General features: G+C 43.7%; 1 protein-coding gene across 5 annotated transcripts in view; it reads right to left on the bottom strand.

Moving 5' to 3' along the window:
* Positions 1–19,742, bottom strand: part of ERLIN1 (ER lipid raft associated 1) — a 494,724-nt gene that overhangs the window by 32,966 nt on the left and 442,016 nt on the right. For 3 of the 5 annotated variants that reach the window (XM_075349108.1, XM_075349110.1, XM_075349112.1), the window contains one exon: positions 1,837–1,916. The exons of the other annotated variants lie outside the window; for them this stretch is intronic. In XM_075349108.1, coding sequence (XP_075205223.1) covers positions 1,837–1,916 — 80 coding nt within the window. Of the gene's footprint in view, positions 1–1,836; positions 1,917–19,742 lie in introns of those variants that run through there. 5 annotated transcript variants of the gene reach the window in all.

Raw genomic sequence — 19,742 nt, 5'->3', positions numbered from 1 at the left:
CACAATTTGACCATTTTCACTTAGGGGTGTAATCATTTTTGTTGCCAGCAGGTTTGAGATTAATTGCTGTGTGTTGCATTATTTAGAGATCACACCAAATTCACACTGTTACAATGTAAAGTAGTCAGTGTCCAGCTTTATATCAACGTGTCACATATTTAGTGTTGCCCCATGAAAAGATATAATAAAATATTTACAAAAGTGTGAGGGTTGTACTCACTTTTGTGATATACAGTATATAAAACATGCTAGGATCCTGAACAAAATAATGTTGGTAATGCAGCATTCCTCATCCACTGGTCAGAGTGTAGAGAGGTTACCGAGAGTTTACTTTAGAGAATTCATTCTGAAGACAACTTATTTAAAAAGCCATTCAGTATATAGTACCGTACATACTCATGTACAAGCCGACTTTTTCAGCACATCTTATGCTAAAACAAAGCGCCCTTCAGCTTATATTAACGTTCCCTCGATGTCCTCTTACCTGCTTCTTAACCGCTGGCACATAGACCACATGATGATCTCGGCCGGTACACGAGGCCGCAGCAGGTATCAGTGCTTTATTTACTTCAGTTGAATGATTTGCGGACCATAAATCAATCAACTGAAGTAAATAAAGTGCTCATGGCAGCGATCGCCCCCTGCATGGCTGAGATTATTGAGGGGTCTACGTGCGTGCGATCCGCATAAAGCAGGTAAGAGGACAACAAAGGGAATGGAGGACAGGTGAAAAGAATTTTTTGTGTGTATGTAAACGACATAATAGGGGACAAGAGGAGGACCAGTATGAGGACATTACTAAAGAATAGGCACATTACTACAAAAGACAAGGATGGGCACATTACTACAGGAGACAAGGATGCGGCACATTACTACAGGGCATATTACATTTTATTGTTATCTATTTTTCTTTTTCCCACCCTAGGCTTATGCTTAAGTCAATAAGTATTCCCTGGTTTTTGTGGTAAATTTAGGTGTCTCAGCTTAAATTTGGGTCAGCTTATAATTGAGTATATTTTCCCTGTGGTAGTAATGCAGAGAAACAGAACAGTTACTACCAGGTTTTCACACAAACCATCACAAAATATTGCAGCAAAACCAATAAGATGAGTAGGAATATAAGCTAGTGCATGTGCAAAGTGTAAGAACACATTCACAATTTTTTGTACTTAGTACACAAGGGAATGGCCCTCTCTTCTGAGTCAAGTATTTCATCTGTATAGCTTCCCATCTATGCCTGTCTCAGTCATGGCCCTGTCCTGCTCTGACTTTTTTCACATTGATGTCATTTGACGCTGGTTCAAGTTTTAAATATTGGCTTTTACGCTTTTTTGATCAAATTAGAACTAAGTACCCTATGTTATTCATGTGCATTACAATTATTTGCTGTAGGGTATATGCTCATTGTTTTTTCTTAGGTTTCATCTGTGAAACGTGAATGTGTTTTAACTCGCCGGCACGGAGGTCCTGCGCAGGCGCACTTTAATCTGCCCTTCTGAGGGCAGATCAAAGTATTGTAGTAGGCCTGTGCAGGACATCAGTGCCGGCGAGTGTGTATGATGTGGACGCGTCATGCACACAGGCTTCAGAAGACGGAGGAGCAAGATGGCCGAGAGAGGAGGCGCTGATCCTGGAGAACAGCGCCGCCCACCGGGCCAACCAGCACTGTAGCGACCGGTTTAGGCGAGTATTATAAAGTGTTTTTTATGTTCTCACCGCAGCCTGCACTCTTATATACAGCATGTTAGAATGCTGTACATAAGAGACCACTTGTGGTGGCCGCAGCTTATAGGCCATAAAACTGGTGACAGGTTCCCTTTAAAAGTAATGTCTCACCTTATTTGACTCTGCTAGTTTGTAAGCAGTATAGTATTCAGCATCTGCTCTTGCTTTTTCCCTGGCAAGAAAAGCGGAATCTGGAACACAAACAAAAATATTACCTTTATTTAGTGCATATAAACATTTTTCAGAAGACAGGCACCCAGCAGATAAAGGTTTTTCATCAAGTTACATCCAACGCGTTTCAACACATAAACATGTCATAATGTCTTATTCATGGATACTTTTTGTAACAAACACATTTAAATTACTTTCTCTACCAGATATAGTCCTCAGTATTCTAATATAGTGAAAATAATAAAAAAGTACTTGCCCATTTTAAATCAAAATAACATTCTTTCTAAAGTCATTAAATCTAATTCTATACGTTTTGTCTCTAGGAGGGCAAGAACCTTGGGTAATATACTTAGTCCTAGTAATGTTACACGTGAGACAGGGAAAAGTGAAAGTACCTGGTTAATATACAAAGGTTTCTTTAAATGTGGACACCATCCTTGTAAGGCAAGTCAATATGTTGAAAAAAAGCAACACTTTTGTTTTTTTCTCCAATAGAACATCGTATCTTATAGATCGACACTTAAATTGCAATAGTGAGGGGGTTATCTATCTTATTGATTGTAAGATCTCCATGAAACAATATGTGGGTTGTATGGGAGGACCGCTGAAGAACCGCATAAGACGACACATCTGAGATATAGGAAAGAGGCTTATGTGCAGTTCTTCAACGGTGTCCAGGCATTTCACTACTATGCACCAAGATGATCTTAGAGGTTTCAGCTTTAAAGCAATCGAGAAGGTGTGCAGGCCAGCAAGGGGGGGAGATTTTCATAGAAACTATTAAATCAAGAGACATTCTGGATGTTTAAACTAGGCACGAGAGCGCCAGAAGGGTTAAATATCAGGCAAGATATGATAATGCAATATAATTGAGCAAAACATTTTTTTCATGCAATTTATGTTATTAAAATTACATATACATATATTAGACTGATAGAGAGAAATAGTTATATTATAGCAGGATAAATGTTAAATAGATATTAATGATACAAATTAATAAAACTCTTAAATAAAAAACTTTTTTGTATATGTTTATAGAAATAGGTAGCTGTATTTATTGCAAAAGTAAATATCTGTAATCCCTTCCCGTTTAATTGCGTTATGTGATTTGTGTAGTTCCTTCTGCAGATAGTCTCTTCTGTGCATATTAACCGCTTAAGGACGAAGCCAGTTTTGTACTTAATGCCCAGGCCATTTTTTGTAATTTTGACCAGTGTCACTTTATAAGGTTATAACTCTGGAACGCTTCAATGGATCCCGGTGATTCTGAGATTATTTTTTGTGACATATTGGGCTTCATGTTACAGGTAAATTTAGGATGATATTTTTTTTATTTTATTTGTGAAAAAATCTGAAATTTGACAAAAAAAATTTAAAATTTTGCAATTTTCAAACTTAATTTTTATGCCCATAAACCAGAGAGTTATGTCAGACAAAATACTTAATAAATAACATTTTCCACTTGTCTACTTTACTACAGCGCAAGTTGTGAAACAAAATTTTTTGGGGTTAGGAAGTTAGAAGGGTTCAAAGTTCATCAGCAATTTCCCATTTTTTTCAACAAAATTTACAAAACCACTTTTTTAGGGACCACATCACATTTTAAGTGACTTTGAGAGGCCTAGGTGAAAGAAAATGACACCAAAGTGACAACATTCTAAAAACTGCACCCCTCGAAGTACTCAAAACCACATCCAAGAAGTTTATTAACCCTTCAAGTACTTCACAGGAACTAAAGTAATATGGAATGAAAAAATTAAAATTAACATTTTACCAAAAAATGTTGCTTTAGCACTAATTTTCTTACTTTTTCAAGAGGTAACACCAATAATTAGACCTCACACTTTGTTACCCACTTTCTTATGAGCGCGCAGATACCCCACATGTGGTCAGAAACCTTTGTTTGGGCAAATAGGAGGGCTTGGAACGAAAGCAGCAATATTTGAATTTTGGAAAGCAAATTTGGCTGAAACAGATTGCGGGTACCATGTTGCATTTACAGATCCCCTAAGGTACCTAAACAGCAGAAACCCGCTTCAAGTGACCCCATTTTAGAAACTAGACCCCTTAAGGCTTCTATCTAGGGGTATAGTGAGCATTTTGGACCCACAGGTACTTCACAGATTTTGATAACATTACGTTGGCATATTGAAAATTGTCATTTATTTCTCAAAAATGTTGCTTTAGCATCAATTTTCTCACTTTTTCAAGAGGTAATTCCAAAAATTTGACCCAAACGTTTGTTACCCACTTTTTTATGAGCACGGTGATACCTCACATGTGGTCTGAAACCTTTGTTTGGACAAATGGGAGTGCTTGGAACAAAAGGAGCAATATTTGAATTTTGGAAAGGAAATTTGGCTGAAAAAGATTGCGGGCACCATGTCGCATTTGGAGGATCCCTAAGGTACGTAAACCGCAAATAAACACCACAATTGACCCCATATTGGAAACTAGGCCTCTCAAGGAATTTATCTAGATGTTTGATGAGTACCCTGAAACCCCAGGTGCTTTACAGAAGTATATAACGTTGAGCTATGAAAATAAAAAAAATTAAATTTTACCACAAAATTGTTACTTCAACCAGGTAGCTTTTTTTTCACAAGGGTAACAGGAAAAAAATCACCATGAAATTTATTGTGCAATTTCTCCTGAGTTTGGTGATATCTTATATGTGGTGGAAATCAACTGTTTGGGCACACGGCAGACTTCGGAAGGGAAGGAGTGCAATTTGACTGCAAAATTGGCTGGCATCAATAGCAGACGCCATGTTGTATTAGGAGAGCCCCTGAGGTGCCTAAACAGTGGAGGTCCCCCACAACTGACATCATTCTGGAAAATAGACCCCTCAAGGAATTTATATAGATGTTTATCGAGTACCCTGAACCCCCAGGTGCTTCACAGAAGTTTATAATGTTGAGCTGTGAAAATAAAAAAAAATACATTTTTAACACAAAATTGTTACTTTAACCAGATAGCTTTTTTTATGTTTAATCTTTCTTTATTAAAGGGGTTATCCGGCTTCTTTTGACTTTTTTTTTTATTACCCTATTGGGCTACATTGGGGCAGGTAAGTAGATAGAGACCACTTACCTGCCCTGCTGTCAGCCCCTCTCCCCCGGCTCAGAGTGGTCATGTGACCGCTCTTGCCGCGATTTTGCTGCTTCCGGTCATTTCATGTCAACATGGGCAGGGCCATGTTGACATGCAAATCTGGAACAGCATGTTACCGCCCTGCTGGGCTGTACAGTGCGATGAGCCCCGCCCCCTTCCCTGCACCCTCCCACACATTCCCCCCACCCTACCCCTGCACTGCTGTGGGGTCCGTGCCCTGGGGGAGGGGCCTGGCGGCGGCTGCCGTGGTGTCAGCACCGGGCCCCCTGCTCAGGATCGCACATTCAAATGTACCGGCATCGCAGATCACAGATGCCGGCACATTTGAAAGTGCTGATGAGAAGCAGCGCAGCGCTGCTTCTCATCACTGTCCGGCTGTCTGTGCTCTCTTCAGCACAGCGGTGACGTCACTACTGTGCTTATATGTCCAGAGCGCAGACAGCACGCGAACGTGCAGGAGCGACGGGGACCGAGGACGGGTGAGTATGTACTCCCTACATGTGTTCCCGATGGGGATGGGGGGGGTCAGTCGGTGCAGAGCGCCGCGTGCGGTACAGAGCCATATGTGTGTGTGTGTGCGGTGCAGAGCCATGCGTGTGCGGTGCAGAGCCATTTGTGTGCGTGTGCAGTACAGAGACATATGTGTGTGTGTGTGTGGTGTAAAGCCATGCGTGTGCGGTTCAGAGCCATGTGTATGTGGTGCAGATCCATGTGTGTGCGGTGCAGAGCCATATGTGTGCGTGTGCGGTACAGAGCCATGCGTGTGCGGTGCAGAGCCGAGCCATATGTGTGCGCGTGCGGTGCAGAGCCATATGTGTGCGTGTGCGGTGCAGAGCCATATGTGTGCATGTGCGGTGCAGAGCCATATGTGTGCATGTGCGGTGCAAAGCCATATGTGTGCGTGTGCGGTGCAGAGCCATGTGTGTGCGGTGCAGAGCCATATGTGTGCGTGTGCGGTGCAGAGCTGTGTGCGGTGCAGAGCCATGTGTGCGGGGCAGAGCCATATGTGCATGTGCGGTGCAGAGCCCGATGTGCGTGTGCGGTGCAGAGCCCGATGTGCGTGTGCGGTGCAGAGCCCGATGTGCGGTGCAGAGCCCGATGTGTGTGTGCGGTGCAGAGCCCGATGTGCGTGTGCGGTGCAGAGCCCGATGTGCGGTGCAGAGCCCGATGTGCGTGTGCAGTGCAGAGCCCGATGTGCACGTGCGGTGCTGAGTCCGATGTGCGTGTGTGTGGTGCAGAGCCATATGTGCGTGTGTGTGGTCTAGAGCCGTATGTGTGATGTGCAGAGCCATATGTGCGTGTGCGGTGCAGAGCCATATGTGCGTGTGCGGTGCAGAGCCCGATGTGGTGTGCGGTGCAGAGCCCGATGTGGTGTGCGGTGCAGAGCCCGATGTGGTGTGCGGTGCAGAGCCCGATGTGGTGTGCGGTGCAGAGCCTGATGTGGGGCTGTTATTTGCAATGCTGTAGTGATAACAGGTCAGTGCTGAGGCTGAATACTGACAGGGAATGTGTGTGCAGGGAACGGGCAGGGGGCGAGGCTGGACACTGAGGCCGGGCGGTGCCAGCTCTGACTGAGGTTTTGCACAGGAAGTGGTCAGTTTGCTTGTGCTGAATGTAAACAAGGAGCTGCAGAGAATAAAGGGTGAATTCAAGAGGAACAAAAGTTAGAAAACAAAAAATAACAATGTAGGGGTGTTTTATATGACAATACAGCACAGATTAGCTTACCAAAATTTTTTGAGTTTATGTCGGACAACACCTTTAAGTAAACAAGAGAATTTACAGGAAGAAAAAAAAAGAAGATTCAAATACTTGATTACTTCATGTCAACTTACAGAGAAGAGTATAAGCCACATCCTAACTAACACCCCCTCTCTTACTATCATAAGGCACGCATGACATGTAACCACCTTTTATAATACAGACAATCTCCTTCCAAAGGAGAACTACACCTCAAACAAAGCAAGGCTACTGCCGAAAACAAAAAAGAAAAGGAAAAAATTTGAAGATTTAACGAGAACCAGAGAGAAAGGAAAGAAGCAAGAGGGAAATATAAGGAAAAGAGAAGGAAAAGGGGGAGAGAAGAGCAACAGAAAGAGAGGGAGGAAAGACATGGTAGGGATTACTTCCCCAGTACTCGGGCCGCTACATTGGACTAACGTAACACGCGTCATGCGTTACCAATAAGGTTCTGAAATGGTAGGGAATCAAGAGCCAGGGTCCAGGGTGTCCAGATCCTAAGAAATGTATCCACTGAGTCATTGGTTTCTGCCGTTAGGGACTCCATCCTGTGGATGATGGCCATCTCCGCATATCACTCCCTCACAGATGGCACCCCAGGCGATCTCCAGTATCTCGGGATCACCATGCGTGCCGCCGTAAGACAGTATCTCAGAAGGCCTGCTTTCTGTGATTTAAGCGATCCCGGGAGAATTGAAAGCAATGCCATCTGAGGGGAACCCATCAACTGCTCTCCGTAAACCACAGCGTATGCTTTGAACACGAACTTCCAGAAAGGTTGTATCAATAGGCAGTCCCACCAGATATGCAGCATTGTCCCCCTTCCCCTTCCGCACCTCCAGCAGCTATCTGAGACCCCGGGAAATATTGCGTGTAGAGTATCCGGGCACCTGTACCAACGGGTCAGAATCTTATAATTTTTTTCCTGTGCTGCACAGGCGATGGAAAATTTATGAGTGAGGATAAAGGACTTTTTCCAATCCTCCTCAGGAATGGAAGTCCCCAAATCTCTATTCCACTTCTCGATATATTTAAGGTCTCCCATGTCCACCTCTGTAATCAGGAAGGAGTAAACCAGAGACAAGAGATGTCTTCCCGCAAAAACAATTGTTCAAATTTTGTGGGCTGAGCCGCAAAAAGCCCAAGTCTGTTGTCAACCATCAAGAAGGACCTAAGTTGAAGGTATTCCAGCCAAGCCGTTGGATGCCGACCCTCTGGGAGCAAACGGGCTGAAAAGGGGGATACTTCCAAACCGTGCATAGTCTGGGCTATCCGTGTGTCCTCACCCCTCCTCCAACATAAGAAACGCTCGACTCCCATCCCTGGGGGGAACTCCAGGTTAGAGAAGAGTGGTGAGAGTGGACCAGGACCCCTTGAGAGAGATCCCCGCCTGCACTCCACGTCCCAGACACTCAGGGATGCCCTGAGAAACTCCGCCTCCCCGATAGCTTTTTTTTTTTTAACAAGAGTAAAAGGAAAAAAATATCAGCATACAATTTATTGTGCAATTTCTCCTGAGTATGCTGATATCTTATGTGTGGTGGAAATCAACTGTTTGGGTACACAACAGGGCTTGGAAGGGAAAAAGTGCCATTTGACTGAACAATTGGCTGGAATAATTAGTGGACGCTATGTCGCATTTGGAAAGCCCCTAAGGTGCCTAAACAGTGGAGGTCCCCCACAAGTGACCCCATTCTGGAAACAAAACACCTCCAGGCTTTTATCTAGGTGTATAGTGAGGATTTTTAATCCACGAATACTTCACAGAATTTGATAAGCTTAGGTTGCCATATTGAAAATTTTCATTTTTTTCACAAAAATGTTGATTTAGCATCACATTTCTCACTTTTTCAAGAGGCAACAACAAAACGTGGACCCCACAGGTTGTTATCCAATTTTTTGTGAGCGCAGGGACACCTCACACGTGGCCAAAAACCTCTATTTGGATAAATGTGAGGGCTTGGAATGGAAGGAGCACCATTTGAATTTTGGAAAAGTTTAAATAAATTGCGCGCACCATGTCACATTAGCAGGGCCTCTTGGGTACCTATACATCAGAAAACCCCCACAAGTGACCCCATTTTCGAAACTGGACCCCTCAAGGATTTTATTCAGGAGTATAGTAAGCATTTTGAATTCACAGATACTTCACAAAAATGTTGCTGCAGCAACAATATTCTCACTGTTAGGCTATGTGGCCATGATCCAGTGACACGGCGTCTAGTACATAGTGTCAGCCTTCCTGCAGAGATGTGAGTGTTGTCCACGGGAGAACGCAGCTGCCCATGCCCACAATTTGGGTTCAGGCTGCTGTGGACTTTAGCTCTATTCTACCTGCAGAGAGCATTCTTGTCTCCGCAGCATAAATTGACATGCTGAGGCTCGGGAAGCTGCACCACAGGTCGGTTTATGCTGCGGAGAAAAGAAGCACATTGGGCATGGGATTTCTAAAAATCCGTCCACTGTGCTTGTACTGCACAACGCAGTGTTATGGATGCAGGGAAAACACTCTGCGCCCAAAATGCTGCAAACCCTGATTGTGGGCACATAGCCTAAAATGCTACAATGGATGAATGGATAGCTGTCAAACATATATAATGTCCCACCCCCCCCTGCATATTCTAAGCTGGTGCCCTTTAGTGCCTTTCATGTGGGACTAAAGGGTGCCTAGCCTTGTATTTAGCCCAAAAAGAAAAAAAATAATTAAAATAAATGACATGGGGTCCCCCCTATTTTTGATTGCCAGCTAGGGTAAAGCAGACAGCTGTAGCCTGCAAACCAAAGCTGACAGCTTTCTCTTGTCTGGTGATCAATTTGGAAGGCTCCCCAAGCTGTTTTTTTTTTTTTTTAATTATTTATAAATAAATAATGAAAAAAAACAAACAAACGCGGGGTCCCCCCAAATTAGATCACCAGCCAAGGTGAAGCTGACAGCTGGGGTCTGGTATTCTCAGGGTGGGAAGAGCCATGGTTATTGGACTCTTCCCAGCCTAAAAATAGCAGGCTGCAGCCGCCCCAGAAGTGGCGCATCCATTAGATGCACCAATCGTGGCGCTTCACACCAACTCATCCCGTTGCCCTGGTGCGGTCACAAACGGGGTAACAAATGGTGTTGATACCAGATGTGTAATGTCACCTGGCATCAAGCCCAGCAATTAGTGATGTGACGGCGTCTATTTGATACCAGACATAACTAATTGACAGTAATAAAAATTGACAAAAAAAAAAAAAGAAATTATTTGAAAAAACACTCCCTAAAACATTCCCTCTTTCACCAATTTATGGAAAAGTAAAAAAAAAAAATCTGGTCCCCTGTAAGCCATTTTGGAAGTCCCATGATGATTCTGGACCCTTTAGAATATGGGGGCACGCTCAGGGAACGTGTCCCTCATTTTCTAGGAGTGCTGACCCTCCATTTGAGGAGAGTGGGTGCAAAGAATCTGCACCCACACTCCCCGGGTCACAGCTGCAGTGTGCGAGCAGCAGCCAGCGTCTCTGAAAGCAAATCAGGAAGCTGAGCTGACAGCCGCGCTCTGCATGCTGCAGCGTGCACTGTGAAGGAGGAGGCGGCCGCGGGGGATCAGAGCTGCAACAGGTACGGGGGACACCGGGGAACACCGGGGGGGAATAGGGGGTGACCTGGCAGGGCCTGGGGAGCAGTTTTCTGTCGCATGTGTCATGGCACATGCGACAGAAACCAGAGAAAAAGGGTGAATGCGGGCGGCGCGCTGTTGTGCGCGCCGATGTGCGCGTCGCCATCTTGGATTTTCGGGAAGGTGGGGGTCGGGGGGGACACTTTGGCGACACCGGGGGACCGGAGGGGACCGGGGAGGAGATGTATCTCCCATCTGACATGTTTGTTCATGCCAGATGGGAAATAAATCATTTGTTACCGGCGCTGTCATTTACTGTAACGTGATCACGTGAGCGAGGACCGGAAAAAACGGCCTGAATCATGATCTCCAGGGTCTCAGCTACCCCCGGTAGCTGGAATCCCGGAGATTTTCTGACTCTGGGGGCGCTATACCCTTTTTTCCGACCGCCGTAAAAAAGCGGCGGATCAGAAGAAGTACCCTTATTTACTGCCGTTAAAAGGCGTATCGGCGGTCGGTAAGGGGTTAATATAGACCATGAGAGTGGATTTTTTATGCTCATTGTGGTGAATTAGTAGCTAAATATTTTTTGTAATATATCATATTCGTTAAGAAAATCTTTCAGATATATCGTTAAATTGTCCACATAATCCTTTTTGGCAGAATCGCATGCGATATAAAATTCACATATAAAAATGGAAACGCATGTATATATTGTATAAATAGCTATGGGGGTAACTACCCAATGATATATAGGAATATAGATATAATTAAAAAATGACTTTTATATCTAAGAAGTAAATAAAAAAATACATCACTAACCTGAGCGTGAAGAATCCACTGAACTGAAATCATTCTCTAACTAAATTGGTAGGAAGTTTGCTATCCAGTGAGTAGTAACTATCGCATGCGATATATGTAATGAATTGGATTTTTTTATTACTATTATTATTTAGAATAAATGTTCTTATAACCAAGAAAGTATTTTATATAGGTCTAAATGGAGAATAGAAAAAATAGTATTATGGCATGCAATATATATACCATATATCAAAGGAGAAATAATTTTATTGGTATATTTCATATTTTCACTGGATACTTCCTATTTGCCTATTGAAGGTTTTGCCTTTATATATATTATAAATTCATGATCTGTATATAAAGGATAATAAAAAATATATACAAAGTTCCACTAAGGGTTAATCAAAATAATCTATGATGCTTTTTCATGTGAAAACGTTTTTATTTTTGTACATAGGTAGTAAAAGCTGCCAACTTTGTCCGTATAGGACATTTTATTTGCATGCACATGTGTTTCATTGGGTGTGGCAGCACAGCATCAAATCTGATGCATCATGGGGTTTTTGTAGGGTATTTAAAGCTATGTGTTTGTTACAAAAAGTATCCATGAATAAGACATTATGACATGTTTATGTGTTGAAACGCATTGGATATAACTTGATGAAAAACCTTTATCTGCTGGATACCTGTCTTCTGAAAATTTATTACATGCACTAAATAAAGGTAATATTTTAAAGAAATAAGCCTGGATCCGCTGGATGTTTTACCTTTTGTGAATTGTGCTTATCCTGACCTGGGATTTTCGTGCTGGATCGGTGTGGTTAATAGTCCCGAGTATACTGCAAGCAGTAGAGCCGATTTCCACGTGTATTTATCATATAAAAAAATGGAGGGATTTTTAATCGAATAGTTTACTATTTAATGCTTAGTTTACCAGCTACCTCTGCAGTCTATTAGCAGTGACTATTCTCATAGGTAAGCCGTTTGGTTCAGTCTCCCTCCTCTCCTTCGATTCTACAGAGGCAAATCAGCCAGCTTGAAGAATGGGACACTGCACAGTTTAGACCAGCGGCACAATCATGTCACTGCTCTAAACTGCCAATCTGTAGGAGGAGCCTATTGGCAAGCAGGAAGCGGGGAGGAAGAAGAGCGTGTGCTCTTGAAGAAAGATTAAGCAACCCCCTCAACGTTTCGTGTTTGATCATGTATTTTTGCAATACTGATTTTTACATATACTGATTGTTACACTTTGTACATTTAAAAACAAACAAAAAACAACACAACATACATCCTACAAGTTTTTGTAATTCATATAAATTGTGAAACATTTCATTAAATGCATCATCACAAAAAACAAGAGATTGCTTGCTTATGTGATATGCATACATAAGAATGTTGATAGTCTAAAGGACCATTTACACACTGCGACATCGCTAACGATATATCGTCAGGGTCACGGTGTTTGTGACGCACATTTGGCATAGTTAGCGACATTGCAGCGTGTGACAGGCTGGAACGACCTTAAACGATTGCAAAAGAGACAAAAATTGTTGGTACATGAGAGGTCGTTCATTTACCAAAAATCATTGTCTGGTAAGTAGCGATGTTGTTCGTTGTTCCTGCGGCAGCACACATCGCTATGTGTGACACTGCAGGAGCGACGAACATCTCCTTACCTCCGTCCACCGGCAATGAAGAAGGAAGGAGGTGGGCGGCATGTTCCGGACGCTCATCTCTGCCCCTCCTCTGCTATTGGACGGCTGACGTGTGACGTCGCTGTAACGCCGCACGAACCGCCTGCTTAGAAAGGAGGCAGATCGCCGGCCAGAGCGACGTCACAGAGAAGGTAAGTCCGTGTGACGGGTGTTAGCGATGTTGTGCGCCACGGGCAGCGATTTGCTCGTGACGCACAACCGATGGGGGCGGGTACGCTCGCTAGCGATATCGGTACCAATATTGCAGCGTGTAAAGTACCCTTTATACCAAGTTAACTATCAACACTGACAATCTTTGCAGTTATATTATCTTTTAGTGATAGATTGAGAATGGATTAGATAAGTAAATGCAATATCACTGGACACCAGGCAGCTTCTCTTCTGTGGAATTAATTCCATCAATTAAAGGGAACCTGTCACCAGTTTTTTGCCCTATAAGCTGCGGCCACCACCACTGGGATCTTATATGCAGCATGCTAACATGCTGTATATAAGAGCGCAGACCGCTGGGTATTAAATATAAAAACACTTTAGAATACTCACCTAACGTAGAAGGTCAGAGGGGTGTCTCCGTTCTCCGGGAGTGGCGCCTCCACTTTCGGCCATCTTGCTCTTCCTTATTCTGAAGCCGCGGTACATGACGCGTCTACGTCATGCACACGCACCGGCATTGAGGTCCTGCACAGGCGCGCTTTGATCTTCCCGGCTCAGGGCAGATCAAGGTATTGTAGTGCAACTGCACAAGATCTCAATGCCGGCATGTGTGCATGACATAGACGCATCATGAACCGCGGCTTCAGAATAAGTTAGAGCAAGATGACCGGGCTCTTATATGCAGTACGATAGAATTCTGTACATAAGAGCCCAATGGTGGTGGCCGCAGCTTATAGGGCAAAAACTGATGACAGGTTCCCTTTAAATTAGTGAATAGCACTGTGATACTATTGTACGTTCTGAGGATTTCGATAGCGTTAGGGCAATGACAACCAGAGACGAGTTCTTGGTACAAGATGTTTATAATATGTAACCACGGTAGATACACAACGGAACAAACACAGTAGAACACACACACAAAATACCTTCCCGAAACGGAGCGAAGGGGATTCCCGGGGCCACGCACCGGACTCCCCCAGGGAGACCACCAGAGCGAACCCCTATACAGGGACTGTCCGGCAATCACCCCGAAAGGCCTAAATGCGCAGCAGCCGGGACACAAGGGGCAAGTGGTAAAGTCCAGAAGTGTCCGTACGGGATGATAGTCCAGAGTGGTTACGAACCAGAAGGAACCGGGCAGAAGTGCTGACCAAGGACGGCAGACGGAGTCCGGGCACAGCTTGGAGAAACCGGGTATGGTCCAGAGTCGGTCGGTAGTCTTTCAGAAGGATCCAAAAGGCAATCAGGAAGTAGAAGCAGCAAAGCAGGAGCACACAGCAAGCAGTATACTCAGGCACTGGACTAGGCTTAGAGGCGGCCTTTTAAGCAGCTGGACAGGAAGTAGGGCAACAGAACATTAAACTCCATGTTAACTGAGGGCAAGCTCTTTCAAAAGAGAACTGGAAAACCCGGAAACCTGACAAGCACACAGTTTCTGGATGAGCAAACTTTGATTGTGTACTTTCTAAGGTAGTTAGCAAAAAGGTGCTAGATAAAAGGTGAAGATAACTGCACCTGAAGTAGACTGGTCATCTCTAGGTCACTAGACATAGACCTCACATGGTTAATAAGGCATATTTATGCAAATGCATTATTGTAGTTATTTAATTTTCTTTATCCGCCTTTAATGTCATCTACAGTATAATCTGTACAAACCCAGTGAGAAACAAACTAAAATTTGTGTGAAAAAAGTTCTAAAATTATTCTTCGTATTTTTTTACATGACAATAAACTGGCATTTTAACAGAGGTATGTAGATTTTTTATATCCATTGTATGTAGTTTAGTGTGGGTGCATTAAAATATCCACGATTCACCAAATTCCCAAGTTTTTTACATTACTGTAGTCCTCTTTTTGGTCACATGACTGCTAATCTAATGAGATGGATGACACTTTTGTGTGTGAACCTAAATTTGCTATTACAATTGGAGCGACAAAACTAAGCACAGAATGAGGCTTAATACAGAAACTGGGGGGCAAAGCCTACATGCTGATGGCGATGGCTGCCTGAGATCGGAGCTTCGTGCTGCGGTAGTTCAAACCGTCTCAAAGCTGCACTATAGACAGGAGAATCCCCCTCTAGAACCTGTGAGTAACTCCCCTCCAAGGAATGCCCAAAGGGAGACCCAGGAAAAATGGCCCTCTGGCCAAGTTAACTGACTTTTATCCCCGGGACAAAGGGCCTTCCTCCCCTGAAAAGATGGCGCCGGTGTCTCCTTCTTTAGCTTCTCACTCCTCACAGGGAGGGACAGGAGCTGGCACAGCAGGCGCTCCTCTCACTGATGAAAGAATGCAGGACCTATTCAGGTCTTTGAGAGCTACACTGCATGAGGACCTTAGAGATCTCAAGGGCATGATAAAAGAAGTGAAGGAGGAGATCAGAACCCTGGGAGACCACACAGACCATGTGGAGTCCAAAATGGCTGAGTCTGAAGCATCAAATAATGATCTGATAGATGCAAATGCAGCATTTTAGGAGCAGGTGGGGTTACTGAAAATTAAGCTTAGTGATCTAGAAGACAGATCCAGACGGAACAATCTTAAAATAAAGGGGAATTCTGGCGTCAGTGGCCGACGAAGATCTGCCTGAATTCTTCCACAAATTTCTCTAGCTGCTCCTGCCAAGAAACAAGAGATCTTATAGTGGACAGAATCCATAGAATACCTAAACGCAAAGGCATTGATCCTGCCCTGACGAGAGACACTTTGGCGTGCCTGCACTTCTATAAAATGAAGGAAGCAGCGCTGGATAACTTGGTCCTCCCGGATGCCTTTCAAGGATGAAAAGTATTCCCTCACCTGTCGGCGGCAACTCTCCAGAATTCTAAGGGAGCACGATATTAATTATAAGTGTGGCTTCCCGGTGAAGCTGGTGATCTTCAAAGAAGGAGTAACGCATGTGTGTCAATCCCCTATTCAACTGGGCAAGCTACTTGATTCCTGGGGAATATCTCCTCCAACAAACTCAGGAACCCATAAGGAACAAAGAGGTACCCAGAAGATTAATCCGGAGTGGGCGACTGTCTAGTGGAATTCCCGCCTGCCGCAGACGTGTGCTGCTCTCATGTGACATGGGATGTCACCTATGCCCTCAGATGTTCTCGCCTACGGTGAACAAGTTTGTACCAGCTGTCATGTGTGGATGAAGCTGAAATATATAAAGTTTGTTCTTTTTTACCTCCCCCTTCACTGACCCTACCTGTATATCCCTGTTTTAACCCGCTCCAACCTAGGTGGCATGCCCAGAATAATTCTAATTTGTGCACCCAAACATGAGCCTCAAGATAATTTCGCTTAATGTGAAGGGTCTCAATTCTCCAGCAAAACGGTCCATGATGTGGAGAGAAGTGGGAGCATCCAAGTGTGATATAGTGTGTATTCAAGAGACTCATCTCCTACACTCAAATAACAAACGGCTACTTCATCCAAGGTTTCCACATATTTTTTTTGCAAATGATTCTAAGAAGAAAGGAGGAGTAGCCATTCTGGTAAAGAATTTGGTGGCCTTCCAGCTGGTGAATGTAACATATGGGGTGGATGGTAGATATATTATCCTGTCGTGCTTTATTAATGGTTCCCCATATACTCTGGCGACGGTCTATGCTCCAAACTCCTCACAACTAACATTTGCCAGGAATTTTTTCCAGGTCTTCAAGGACACCACCAAGGGGACTGGAATATGTGGGGATTTCAACATTCCAATTCTTCGTGCTTTGGACCTAAAGCATCTAATTGCTGAATTCCACCTATATGACGTCTGGAGGTACCTGCATGCATCTGAGAGGGACTACACGTTCTTTTCTCCTAGGTACCGGTCATACAATAGAATTCACTATTTCCTCATTGATAGCAAGACTGTTAGCAAATGTATTGCCGCTGATATTGGCCTCAAAGTGTAGTCAGACCATGCTCCGATATCTATGGTAATACAAGAATCTTATAGTATTTCCAATGTTCCCAGGTGGAGACTTAATACTAGTCTGTTGAGTGACCAAAATACGCATGGGGAGGTAGCATCTTGTCGTGTCAGAATACCTTAGACAAAATAATAACGGGGAAGTTTCGGATGAGACCTTGTGGGCCGCTCATAAATCAGTGATTAGAGGACAGTTTATTAAAATAGCTTCTATTTTGAAAAAACATAGGGAGGCAGAAATTAAATTCATTATAAACCACATTCACCAACAAGAATCCCTTAATAAGGTCTATCCATCAACTACAAGGTCTAACGAGATTCTTACGTACAGGTTTCAATTACGCTCACTTCTGCTGCGTAAGTTCGAGCATAATCTCAGAAAGAGCAAATCAGTATTTTATGCTATGGGGGACAGAGCTGAGGCCCTGCTGGCAAAAAAGGACAAAAAAAGCTGGAAATTAAGTCCAAAATCGAATCCCTGAAAAGTCCAAATGGGACAATTGTAAGACACCCTATTGAGATAGCTGAAGATTTTGCTAAATACTACGCGGGCCTTTATAATTTAAAGGACGACTCTCTAACCCCTCTACCATAGGAGGCTGAGATCCAAAAATTTCTAGATAGCTTGGAACTACCTTGTGTATCAGATACACAACTAGAGTTACTAAATCTCCCGTTTACCATACAAGAAATATCAGACACTATTAAAACAGCAAAACATAACTCGGCCCCAGGCCTTGATGGGTTGCCATATGAATACTACAAACAATTTGCTCCCATATTATCCCCATTCCTGTTAAATACCTTTAATCTGTGACAAGGGTCCAGGTCGATTGCCCCGGATAAGTTAGAAGCAGTTATCACTAGAGATGAGCAATGTTCGAGGTTCGCCAATTTCATGTTCGAGTGATTTTGGGGGGTGTTCGAGATCGAACTCGAGCGTTCGAGAATGGTTCGATCACCATAAACGTGGCTTTTCACAGTAAGGCTATGTGCACATGTTGCTATCTGCATGCGTCCTGCATCCCCAGCACAATCCCTCTCCCTTTCCTACTCACCGATCACGGGCGCCTCGCTCCACATCTGTCACAAATCTGCGGTGTCTTTTCCTCTTTAGAAAATGGCTGCCGCTTCATTATTCGATTAGTTATTCCGTGCTTTCCCCGCTCACCGGCGCCTATGATTGGTTGCAGTCAGACACGTCCCCAAGCTGAGTGACAGTTGTCTCACTTCAACCAATCACAGCCGCCGGCAGGCGGGTCTATATCGTGCAGAAAAATAAATTAAAAAAAAAATATGCGATTTCCCCCATATTTGATACCAGCCAGGATAAAGACACACGGCTGGAGGCTGGTATTGTCAGGATGGAGAGCGCCACGGTATGGGGAGCCCTCCAGCCTAACAATATCAACCAGCAGCCGCCCGGAATAGTCGTATCCATTAGATCCAGCTCATCCCGAATTGCCCTGCTGCGGTGGCAATCGGGGTAATAATGAGTTTAATCATGCCAGGCGTCTCCCCGAGATACCGTCCATGATTAAACTTAAAGTGAGAGTAAAGAAACACACACACACCGAAAAATCCTTTATTTGGAATAAAAGACAAAAAATCACCCTCTTTCACCCCTTTATTAACCCACAAATACCCCTCCAGGTCCGACGTAATCCACACGACACTGTCAGCTCTGCTACAGAACACGAGTGCTCATAGTTATCAGCTCCACGTAGCAATAAAGTGAATCGCGCGGTCAGCAGAGACTTCAGCAATGCAGAAGTCAAGATAACCAAATCCGCCTATCTTTATCATTAGAAGCAGTAGACTTTTTTTTATTTTTAAATTATACTTATCTATTTATAAAGTGAAAGTAAATAAACACACACCGCAAAAAATCCTTTATTTGGAATAAAAGACAAAAAACACCCTGTTTCAGCATTTTATTAAAATCCTCCAATACCCCTCCAGGTCCGACGTAATCCACACGACACTGTCAGCTCTGCTACAGAACACAAGTGCTCTATCAGCTCCACGTAGCAATCAAGTGAATCGCGTGGTCAGCTGAGACTTCAGCAATCCAGACTTCAAGATTACCAAAATTACTGCCTATCTTTATCATAAGAGGCAGTAGCTGAGTGGATAGAGTGCTCTCCAATGAAGCATGAGGGCGCAAATTCTAGTCCCGGTAAAGAATTTCTTTTTTTTTTTTAATTATATTTATAATATATTTATAATATATTTATAATTATAATTTAATTATGCACTGAGGGGAGGAGCTGGACATCAGCTGTGAGCCCTCTCTCTTTATCCTTTCTCTCTCTCCTTTCTTTATCTCTCTCTCCTTTCTCTTCTTTCTCCTCTTTCTCTCTCTCTTCCTTCTCTCTCCTTTCTCTCTCTTTCTTTCTCTCTTCTTTCTCTCTCTCTCTTTATCGCTCTCTCAGACCTGGCGATGATCAGCTGATGCGGTCACCTGACAGAGTCGGCTGACACTATAAGTCGAGCGGTGAGGCCGGCTTTTTACCGGCCGGCTAAACTATCAGCTGATGCCATCAGACAGAATTCTGCACTGAAGTGTGTAGTTTTTTTTTTTGCACTGATGCATCAGCTGATTGTATAATAGCCGTTTATACAATCAGCTACTGTGTCATGTGATGCAGGCCCTTGAACCTGACACATCATCTGATCGCTTTGCCTTCCAGCAAATTGATCAGACGGTGCGAGACCCTTGAGCCAGGATTACTGCGGAGGGGCGTTCTTTATTTCAATAAAGATGGAGTCAGTAATTGTGTTGTGTTTTATTTATAATAAAAATATTTTTCT

The sequence above is a fragment of the Anomaloglossus baeobatrachus genome, chromosome 5 (assembly GCF_048569485.1).
Source record: "Anomaloglossus baeobatrachus isolate aAnoBae1 chromosome 5, aAnoBae1.hap1, whole genome shotgun sequence".
NCBI classification, from domain to species: domain Eukaryota; kingdom Metazoa; phylum Chordata; class Amphibia; order Anura; family Aromobatidae; genus Anomaloglossus; species Anomaloglossus baeobatrachus.
This window is presented reverse-complemented; position numbering and strand designations above follow the sequence as displayed.